Genomic DNA, 11507 nt, shown 5'->3' on the forward strand with positions numbered 1-11507 from the left:
ATGGGGGCATAAGCTATGGAGCATTTTATGGGACAATCTATAGAGCATCTTATGGGGCCATAACCTTTATGGAGCAAATTATTCTATGGAGCATCTTATGGTGCCATTATTAACATTTGTACAGCATTATATGGGGCATATTTTGTATGGAGCATCTTATGGGGCCCATCATGAACTGTGTGGAGCATTATATGGGGCTCCTGATTCAATTTGGATATTCAAAAACACAACTTCTCATTCAAAGAGTTATCTTTATTTTCATAACTATGAAAATTGTAGATTCACTCTGAAGGCATCAGAACTATGAATTTACACATGTGGAATTATAGAATTAACAAAAAAGTGTGAAACAACTGAAAATATGTCATATTCAAGGTTCTTCAAAGTAGCCACCTCTTGCTTTGATTACTGCATTGCACACTCTTGGCATTCTCTTGATGAGCTTCAAGAGGTAGTCACCAGAAATGGTTTTCACTTCACAGGTGTGCCCTGTCAGGTTTAATACGTAGGATTTCTTGCCTTATAAATGGGGTTGGGACAATCAGTTGTATTGTGCAGAAGTATGGTTGATACACAGCTAAGGCTAGTTTCACATTAGCTTTTTTTGAGCAGCGCATCGGGCACATAAAAAACGCAAAGAAAAACGCAAAACAAACGCGCGGTTTTTTAGCGTCATGCGCACACTGATGCATCAAAAAAACGCAGCGTTGCTTGCGTTTTACATGCGTTTTTGCATGCGTTTGCGTTTTTTATGCACATGCGTTTTTAGGTGTGACATTTTTTCAATTGTCTAGAGAATATTCTAGACTTGTTTACCTCAAAAACGCATGTGCAAAAAAACGCAAGCGTGCGCAAGACCATGCGCACGCATGCGTTCCCATAGACTTCACTGTGTTGTTTTTGCGCATTCCGTGAGCAAGCGTGCGCATGCTTTTTTTGATGAGACAGGGCGGACCAAAAAATGCAAAATGTTGCGTCTGGTGTGCTTGGCGCGAAAGACAAAAAAAACGCATGCGCACAAAAACGCACGTGTGCGCAAGACCATGCGCACGTCATGTTAAACATAGGTGCGCAGTACGCATGCGCACGGGTGCGCTGCGCACAAAAGCGCTTATGTGAAACCAGCCTAATAGTCCTACTGAATAGACTGTTAGAATTTGTATTATGGCAAGAAAAAAGCAGCTAAGCAAAAGAAAAACGAGTGGCCATCATTACTTTAAGGCTGTGTGCACACGCTGCGGATTAGGTGCGGATTCATCCGCGCGGATTTTGTAAAATCCGCAGGTGAAACCGCAGGTCAAAATACCTGCGGTTTTACCTGCGGATTGCTCTGCGGTTTTGCCCTGCAGTTTTTCATCTCCTCAATGGAGGAGATGGCAAACCGCAGGGGAATCCGCAGAAAGAATTGACATGTCAATTCTTTCTGCGGATTGAAAACCGCAGATAATCCGCGCGGAAAATTCTGCACCATCTGCATTGCGGTTTTTGATTCCCATAGGGAATCATGGTACTGTACACCGCAGCAAAAACTGCTGCGGGTCCGCAGCGGCCAAAACCGCTGCGGAACCGCAGCAAAATCCGCAGCGTGTGCACACAGCCTAAGAAATGAAAGTCAGTCAGTCCGAAAAATTGGGAAAACTTTGAAAGTGTCCCCAAGTGCAGTGGCAAAAACCTTCAAGCGCTACCAAGAAACTGGCTCACATGAGGACCGCCCCAGGAAAGGAAGACCAAGAGTCACCTCTGCTGCAGAGGATAAGTTCATCCGAATCACCAGCCTCAGAAATCGCAGGTTAACAGCAGCTCAGATTAGAGACCAGGTCAATGCCACACAGAGTTCTAGCAGCAGACACATCTCTACAACAACTGTTAAGAGGAGACTTTGTGCAGCAGGCCTTCATGGTAAAATAGCTGCTAGGAAACCACTGCTAAGGACAGGCAACAAGCAGAAGACACTTGTTTGGGCTAAAGAACGCAAAGAACGGACATTACACCAGTGGAAATCTGTGCTTTGGTCTGATGAGTCCAAATTTGAGATCTTTGGCTCCAACCACCGTGTCTTTGTGCGATGTAGCAAAGGTGAACGGATGGACTCTACATGCCTGGTTCCCACCGAGAAGCATGGCGGAGGAGGTGTGATGCTGGTGACACTGTTGGGGATTTATTCAAAATTAAAGGCATACTGAACCAGCATGGCTACCACAGCATCTTGTAGTGGCATGCTATTCGATCCGGTTTGCGTTTAGTTGGACCATCATTTACTTTTCAACAGGACAATGACCCCAAACACACCTCCAGGCTGTGAAAGGGCTATTTGACCAAGAAGGAGAGTGATGGGGTGCTATGCCAGATCACCTGGCCTCCACAGTCACCAGACCTGAACCCAATCGAGATGGTTTGGGGTGAGCTGGACCGCAGAGTGAAGGCAAAAGGGCTAACAAGTGCTAAGCATCTCTGGGAACTCCTTCAAGACTGTTGGAAGACCATTTCCGGTGACTACCTCTTGAAGCTCATCAAGAGAATGCCAAGAGTGTGCAAAGCAGTAATCAAAGCAAAAGATGGCTACTTTGAAGAACCTAAAATATAAGACATTTTCAGTTGTTTCACACTTTTTTGTTAATTCTATAATTCCACATGTGTAAATTCATAGTTTTGATGCCTTTCAGAGTGAATCTACACTTTTCATAGTCATGAAACTAAAGAAAACTCTTTGAATGAGAAGGTGAGTCCAAACTTTTGGTCTGTACTGTACACTAATAACATTAGTAGTCAGGTACATATACAAATCGATGATATGCAATGGTTTACTGTATGTAAACCATGTCCCCTACCCTGTCAGCTTCTGCAATTAGTTTACAAAGCCCGTCAATTGAATTTTCGGCTATTCTATCTATATAAAACGATTGTAATCACTCAGTTGTGTAGGAGGATACAGGAGGCACATTCTCTTCAACATTCTCGTGGGTTTGATTGCTTCATAAACCATGAAATCCACAACAGAAATGTTAAACAGTCTTTAAACAACACCAAACAGTCCTTAGCTGGGCTTTGTTCCCTCAGGCCTTGTGCACACACAGGCCAGGGCAATGTCCAGCCCGGAGGCTCCGTCTTGAGCCGTACACACAGGAGGGCTTCTCCTTCTCTGCACACAGACCCCTCTGTAGTGTCCCACCTGGACACATGGAAGTCTGTGTACACTGCCAGACTCCCAAACACTCACATGTGCAACAAACCTTCCTTAGGCTACATTCACATTTCCGTTTTGAAGCATCAGGCGCGATGCGGCGAAAGATGTAATAACCGGATCCGGCACCTGTTGCCACCGGATCCGGCTTTTTTCCCCACAGACTTGTATTATCGTCGCATTGCATCTGATGGCCATGCGGCGTGTCCGGCTTTTGCCGGAAACGGCAAAAAATGCCTGTCCGGTGTCTGCAAAAACGTTCCCTGCAACGTTTTTGACAGCTCCAGACCGCGTTTTTGCAGAGCACATGCCCGAAGACTCTCTCTCTCCCTCTCCTGCACCGTATCCGGCAAAAAGAGATGATCCGGCGGGCTGCGGCTTCTACTGGATCCGGTTTGACAACTTTTCGCCGCAGCCCGCCGGATTTGAAATCCGGAAATGTGAAAGTAGCCTTAGATAGCTGTGACCACTCCCAGTTTCCTATCACATGGCTAGTCGCATAATCATGACCTCATCATAGGTCCTCAAAATTCACAACTACACACATATCTTCAGACAAAACGGGGCACATTAAGCCCCCCTCACCCCGGAGTGAGGTAAATGGGAAGCCAGAACCTCCCAACCTGGACACAGGTGCTCTAAATCAGTGGTCCCCAACCTTTTTTGCACCAGGGACCGGTTTCAAGCAAGACCATTCTTCCATGGCCCGGCAGGGCGGGGATGGAGGTGTGGCAGGGGCGGGGCTTTGGTCATAAGGGGGTGGGGCTATGGACGCGGTTGTAGTGTAGCAGTGCATACTTATAATTAAATAACACTTATAATGTGACTCAACTCACCATAGGTTTTGAATGAGTGCTCCATCACCCCCATCCTTGCCTGCTCCATCACCCCATCATTGCCTTCACCCCATCACTCCCTTCTCCCCATCATTGCCTTCACCCCATCACTGCCGTCTCTCCATCATTGCCTTCACCCCATCACTGACGTCTCTCCATCACTCTCATCATGGCCTTCTCCCATTACCCCCGGCATCATGGCCTTCTCTCCCCATCAAGGTCTTCTCCTCATGTCCCCATCTCCTCCAGGGCCAGGCTCCACCTACACACACACAGACATACATGTACACACACAGACAGACACACACACACACACACACACACACACACACACACATTATATATACACACACCACCTCTCTTCTCTCACCTGTCCGCAGCATCGCCCGCGCTTCCTCGCTCTGACACAGCAGCGGCGCGCTCCTCTCTGTGTCAGAGACAGGAAGCGCAGGCGGCGGGCAGGAAGCTGGACGGGTCCTTGCAGCTCCGCTCCTGCTATTCCCTCTTGCAGGCAGCGGAGCTGCTTGGATCGCTCTCTGGCCGCCGCTACACATGAGGGCAGTCTAAGAATTGCTGCGTGCCGCCCCAGTCCCCGCTACGCCACTGACCGCCCCTGGCTCCCCTTGTGTCCACGGACCGGCAAGGGCACTGCAGCGGCCCGGTGCTGGGCCGCGGACCGGCGGTTGGGGACCCCTGCTCTAAATGACATAAGTGCTCACGTGCACTAAAGACAAAATACACCGGGTTGCATCGCAGGGAGCATCCAACCCTGTGACATATACCTCCCTTTAACCACGCGACCACCAGTCACACCACAAAATTTATATATATTCCAAAAACCCCTTTAAATAGAAATCCTTCCCGACATGCTGTGCACTGACTCTTTAGTAATAGGGTGCACAGGTCAAACAAGAGATGACATGAGAGGAGAAGACAGCAGATGGGGGAGAGAGAAAGCGTACACGGGTGAGACATGCATATAAACACACACACATATCTAACATGTTAGTGTGATTTTACTGTATAGCCGCATATGAATTGCCGGCTTTTCAAAGAACACCAGTGTGAAAAAAAAAAAAATCGCACAGCACTCGCATGATGCAAGTGCTGTCCAGTTTTTTTTCCTCGCACCCATTGACTTCCACTGGTGAGTCTCGTCGGACATACGCAGCATGCTGCGATTTTTTTCTCAGTCCGATTTCACCTGAGAAAAAAAAAAAAAAAAAATTTGCAAATGAGATGTCACCTATTGAATAACATTGGTCAGAGTGCAATCCGGTCTTTGAACGGATTGCACTCGTCCGTATTTCTCTCAAATGGGTATGAGCCCTAACCCTAATCCCAACCGTAACTGTAACTTTAGCCCCAACCCTAACCGGAAAATGGAAATAAACACATTTATTTTATTTTATTATTTTTCTCTAACTAAGGGGGTGATAAAGGGGGGGGTTTGATTTACTAATTTATGGTGGGTTTTTATTTTTGGCAGCTGTCGCACGCTAAAAGACGCTTTTTATTGTAAAAAGTTTTTGCATCACCACATTTTGAGAGCTATAATTTTTCCATATTTTGGCTCAGAGTCCTGTAAGGTCTTGTTTTTTGCAGGACGCGTTGACGTTTTTATTGGTTCCATTTTCGGGCACGTGACATTTTTTGATCGCTTTTTATTCCGATTTTTGGGAGGCAGAATGAACAAAAACCAGCAATTCAGGAATTTCTTTTGTGGGGGGGGGGGTGTTTACACTGTTTTGATTGAGGTAAAATTGATAAGGCGGCTTTATTCTTTGGGTCAGTATGATTACAGCGATACCTCAATTATATCATTTTGATATGTTTTGGCGCTTTTATACAATAAAAACTATTTTATATTAAAAATAATTATTTTTGCATCGATTTATTCTGGGAACAATAACTTTTGTATTTTTCCGGTGATGGAGCTGTATGGCGGCTTGTTTTTTGTGAGACAAGAGGACTTTTTTTTTTTATTATTTTTTAAATATTTTTTACAATTTAAGAATTTTTTTATTTCATTCTTACTTTTACACTTTGTCCCACTATGGGACACTCATTTTGTGCAGACTGATCGCTTCTATAGCATGCAGATCTGAAGCAGTCAGCGCTGCAGCTTCTATTACACTGACCTGAGAGACTTCTTGATCATCAATGCGCAAGACAGGAAATCTCTCAGCTCTGGAGACCTGTATGTCGTCATGACAACATCTGATCTCCATGACGGCGATCAGAACCCCGCGTCATGAAGCAGGGTCAATGATCCAAAGACAGAGGGGCTGTCATGTTTGATTGCAGTGTGTTGGGGGTTAAAGTGCTGGGAGCAGTCCATGACCGCTCCTGGCACTTAGTGCAGGGTGTCAGCTGTGATAATCAGCTGACACCCAGCCGCGATCAGCCACGCTTCACCCGTGAGCGCGGCTGATCGCGTATGACGAACTATTCCGTCCATGGGCATTAAGGCCCAGGGCAAATGGACAGAATAGTACGTCCAATGTCATAAAGGGGCTAAAAAAACGCAGTGCTTGCAGACCTCAATTAATGCTAAGAAAACAAGTCCATAATCATTTAGAAACAACAATACTAACGTTTTATCTCAGGAAGAGTTCAGAAATAAATATTTTGTGGAATAACCATGATTGTTAATCACAGCTTTCATGCATCTTGGCGTGCTTTCCACCAGTCTCTCACACTGCTTTTGGGTGACCTTATGCCACTCCTGGTACAAAAACTGAAGTAGTTCTACTTTGCTGGCTTGTGACTATCCGTCTTCCTCTTGATTACAGAGGTTTTCAATGGGGTTCAGGTCGGGAGATTGGGCTGCCCATGACAGGGATTTGATGTGGTGGTCTATTAATGTTTGCCAGAGCTGTAGAGACAACCCTGAAATATCGTCTCAACAACAGGCTAATAATGTTAAGCACTTTATTTCTGCTCATATTTTGGTTTCTATTTTGCATGTGAAATTATTTTGGTTCAATAAAAACTGTTTTATAAGGTGAAGCACTACTTTCTGATATATAGATCACTGTTTTCTTAATGTCGCCAGTATATTTCCTATGATACCATATAATAATGATGCTGCTCCATGGAAAGTATACGTGCTACAGAAAAACTACATATATTTTTTAAATTGGGACAAAAAGATGATTCAGAAAAGAACAAAGTCACCTGCGATGATTACAAAAAATATTTCTTGTAGACTTGTGAGATAGCTAGATATGTGATAGGGCGGATAACAGATGATAGAACGGATAACAGGTGATAGGACATCATCTTTATTCTCATTTGCACAAGGAAAGACTAGAAGCAATGGGATGAAACTGAATGAGAGGAGACACAGATTAGATATTAGAAAAAACTTTTTGACAGTTAAGCCCGGTTACACACTGCAATATTGCTGTAAAGTCACCGATTTTGTGACGCAGCAGCGATATCGCTATGTCTGATACTTACCTCCGATCGGCTCTCCCGCTGCTCATCGCGCGAGACCGTCCTGGATCATTTCTCGTCGGGCGCTTCCTGTGGCGCCAACGAGCGACGCATGGACGAGGGCGGGAGGACGTCAGGATCGCCGCGTCTGACAGGTAAGTAGCCACCCCCGACCCCTGCTATGTTGCTAGTGAGATCTGCCTGTGTGGCAGCTCACTAGCGTCCACTTAGCGATGCACCAGCGATCCATATCGTTGTCGGGATTGCTGGTGAGTCGCTAGGTGTAACGGTACCCTTAGAGGGATGAATGAGTGGAACAGGCTGCCACGAGAAGTGGTGAGTTCTCCTTCAACAGAAGTCTTCAAACAGAGGCTGGACAGACATCTGACAGGGATGATTTAGTGAATCCTGCTTTGAGCAGGGGGTTGGACAGATGGCCCAGGAGGTCCCTTCCAACTCTAAGACGATAGGGCGGATAACAGACGATAGGGCGGATAACAGACGATAGGGCGGATAACAGACGATAGGGCGGATAACAGACGATAGGGCGGATAACAGACGATAGGGCGGATAACAGACGATAGGGCGGATAACAGACGATAGGGCGGATAACAGACGATAGGGCGGATAACAGACGATAGGGCGGATAACAGACGATAGGGCGGATAACAGACGATAGGGCGGATAACAGACGATAGGGCGGATAACAGACGATAGGGCGGATAACAGACGATAGGGCGGATAACAGACGATAGGGCGGATAACAGACAGTAGTATATAGGATAGATAGAAGTAAATGGAACAGCACATCAGTGGCGTAGCAACTGTTTGTGGCGCCCGGGGCGGTCGAAAAATTTGCCGCCCCTTTGGTCGTTGATAATTCGGAAGCATCCGAAGAGCCCACACTACACTCAAAGATCTAATTTTTAGTCTGCTACTAACTCTGCTATTATTTCTAAATTTCTAGACTTTCAACTTCTTGCAGTTCTCTATATATATGTATGTATGTATTAGCTTGATGATGCTGGATGAAGACCTAATGGCTTTTTTTAATAATAATTTTTAATAATGTGACAGAAAAAAAAACAGAAAGTACAAATTATTTTGGCGGACAGGGGGCGGACACTGACAGCTTGGGGTCCCTGTGCAAGAAATGTGTCCGGGCCCCCCTCCTTTTATGGCGTCAAAGCTACGTGTGTGTGTATATATATATATATATATATATATATATATATATATATATATATATATATATATAGATAATTGATATTATATAGCCACACACACACATACAGGTATATATTACATAGTCTCCTTTATTATGTATATTGCTGTCCCATACACAGTGCCTTCTCTTATGTACAGTTCCGTCCCTTACATATTGGATTATATAGAGCCCTGTTTTTTATTACATACCGTCCTGTCTTATTAGCTGTATAATGCAATGATGGCTGATGGAGCATGGGAAAGCTTCCTTTCTAATGGAGGAGCTGATGGACTGGTCGTCTGGTCACCGGCTCCTCGATCAGCAGTCATTTTATATCTAACAAGAGAGGGGACCATGTAATAAAAGAGGGCGCTGTGAATAACAAAAATAACAAAAATACACTATGTAAGAGACAGCACTATACATAACAGCAGAGGAAGCTATATAATAAGGGATGGCACCATATATAACTAGAGAGGATGGTAGGTAATAAAGGGCGGTGTTATACATAATAAAAGAGGAAACTATGTAACTAAGGATGGTGTTATACAGAATTAGTGAGTACACTATATACTAAGGGACTGTGTTAAGGCCCTTTTACATTTAGCGATGCACCAGCGATCCGACCAGCGATCCCACCCGGTCAGGATCGCTGGTGCATCGCTAAATGATCGCTAGTGAGCTTTCATACAGAAAGACCTCACAGCGATTCAGCAGCGACGCAGCGCACGATACTTACCATTCACACACAGCGATCCTGCGTCCTCCCGCCCGCCTCCAGCGTCGCTCGTCGTCACAGCAGGAAGTCTCAGCAGGAAGCGCCCGACGAGAAATGGAGCCGGACATTCTCGCGCGATCAGCGATGGACAGCGGGGGAGCCGGTCGCTGGTAAGTATCACACATAGCGATATCGCTAGCAATATCGCTATAACGTCACAAAACCGGTGACGTTTTAGCGATATTGCTAGCGATATCGCTTAGTGTAAAACCCCCTTTAGACATAATAAACGATAATGTCTTCCTCCACCTCCCCCTGTTCCTAAGGCCATTATAAGTCCCCCTTCCCCCCCCCCCCCCAACGCCAGTGCAGCACATGCAATCCAGTGGGTGCACAGGCTCCCGGCATCATCCATACACACAGACCTACACCATGGGCAACAGCCACAAGAGCGGCCTTTATGAGGCTCGAGGTCTCCTCCTCCCGGCGCGGAGTAATAAAGGCCGCTCTTCCGTTCTCTGCGCACCCCGCAGTGCTGCTTCCCATGGTTTATTCCTAGATAGGTCGCTCACAGCCGCTGTCCGCCATCCTCCCACCAGCAGGCACAGCAGCCGCTTTCTGGGGGTAATACCCATGGTCGGCTGCTCGCCCGTAGGCTCCGGATGATGGCTACTAACGCCACTATTACCAGCCGCTCCGGTACCGTCCACAGCCACCAGACAAGCCGAGCAGCAATGTGAGGCAGCTGAGCCCTCCCCACCCGCGGTGCGGTCACCTCTTCAGGTATCTGGCGTCCTCGGACTGCATGTCTACGTCAGCGGCCGGCTGGCGGTCAGCACCGGAGGAGACCGCTGGTGTAAGCCGGAGGACGGGAGGTTTGTTGCTGTTTCCAGGGAGATTCAGCTGGCTGACTGTAGAATGAAAGGCCCGGCGTGACGTCACGGTCACATGACAGTGACACTATTGTGCCGGCCGTGTAGGGCGGAGCTCGGTGCAGCCTGGCTGAGGGTGGCCGGTGCCACTGCCAGGCTGATGGGAGCAGTAGCACTGGTGGCTGTGGGCTCAGTGTGAGGCACTGCGGCTGAGCTGGGCAGTGAGGGGTGCTGACGTCCTTGGAAACCTTTTAAAAGCTTTTTTCCGGCCGGCACAATCCAAACCCAATGCTGTTCTCTGAGCTATGATGGCCGCCAGTGATAGAGTTCTGTGGTGTAGTGACGTCACCCTGCCCTGAACCGTCACGGCCAAAGCATTGCTACACGTGTCCTTCTAACACCGTGCCCACAACTATAGCAGCCCCCATTATCCCCCCTAGGGCGCTGCCCACAACTATAGCAGCCCCCATTATCCCCCCCAGGGCGCTGCCCACAACTATAGCAACCCCCATTATCCCCCCCAGGACACTGCCCACAACTATAGCAACCCCCATTATCCCCCCACCCCAGGATGCTGCCCACAACGATAGCAACCCCCATTATGCCCCCCCAGGACGCTGCCCACAACTATAGCAGCCCCCATTATCCCCCCACCCCAGGACGCTGCCCACAACTATAGCAGCCCCCATTATCCCCCCACCCCAGGACGCTGCCCACAACTATAGCAGCCCCCATTATCCCCCCACCCCAGGACGCTGCCCACATCTATAGCAACCCCCATTATCCCCCACTAGGACGCTGCCCACAACTATAGCAGCCCCCATTATCCCCCCCACCCCAGGATGCTGCCCACAACTATAGCAGCCCCCATTATCCCCTCCCAGGATATGGCCCACAACTATAGCAGCCCCCATTATCCCCCCCCTCAGGATATGGCCCACAACTATAGCAGTCCCCATTATCCCTCCCCCAGTATACTGCCTACAACTATAGCAGGCCCCGTTATCCCCCCAGGATACTGCCCACAACTATAGCAGCCCCCATTATCCCTCCCCCAGGATACTGCCCACATCTATAACAGCTCCCATTATCCCCCCACCCCAGGATGATGCCCACACCTATACCAGCCCCCATTATCCCCCCCAGGATACTGCACACAACTATAGCAGCCCTCATTATGTGGATTTGGCTGCAGCACTTGCACTGATCGTAGCCTCTGCTTGATCTAGCTGAGTCCGTTGTTCACTCCACT

At 47.6% G+C, this 11507-nt stretch overlaps 1 protein-coding gene across 3 annotated transcripts in view; it reads right to left on the reverse strand.

Annotated features, from left to right (window-relative positions):
* Nucleotides 1-10550, reverse strand: part of KIFAP3 (kinesin associated protein 3) — a 687730-nt gene extending 677180 nt beyond the window's left edge. The window contains exon 1 of one of the 3 annotated variants that reach the window (XM_073558012.1): nucleotides 10159-10550. In XM_073558012.1, the coding sequence (XP_073414113.1) occupies nucleotides 10159-10190 (32 nt within the window). In that variant the 5' untranslated portion in view covers nucleotides 10191-10550. The remainder of the gene's footprint in view (nucleotides 1-10158) is intronic. The other 2 variants (XM_073558011.1, XM_073558010.1) reach the window with 2 other exon arrangements.
* Between the last annotated feature and the right edge of the window lie 957 nt (nucleotides 10551-11507).

The sequence above is a fragment of the Dendrobates tinctorius genome, unplaced genomic scaffold (genome assembly GCF_039654945.1).
Source record: "Dendrobates tinctorius isolate UK_male_01 unplaced genomic scaffold, ASM3965494v1 ptg000012l, whole genome shotgun sequence".
Classification (NCBI taxonomy): domain Eukaryota; kingdom Metazoa; phylum Chordata; class Amphibia; order Anura; family Dendrobatidae; genus Dendrobates; species Dendrobates tinctorius.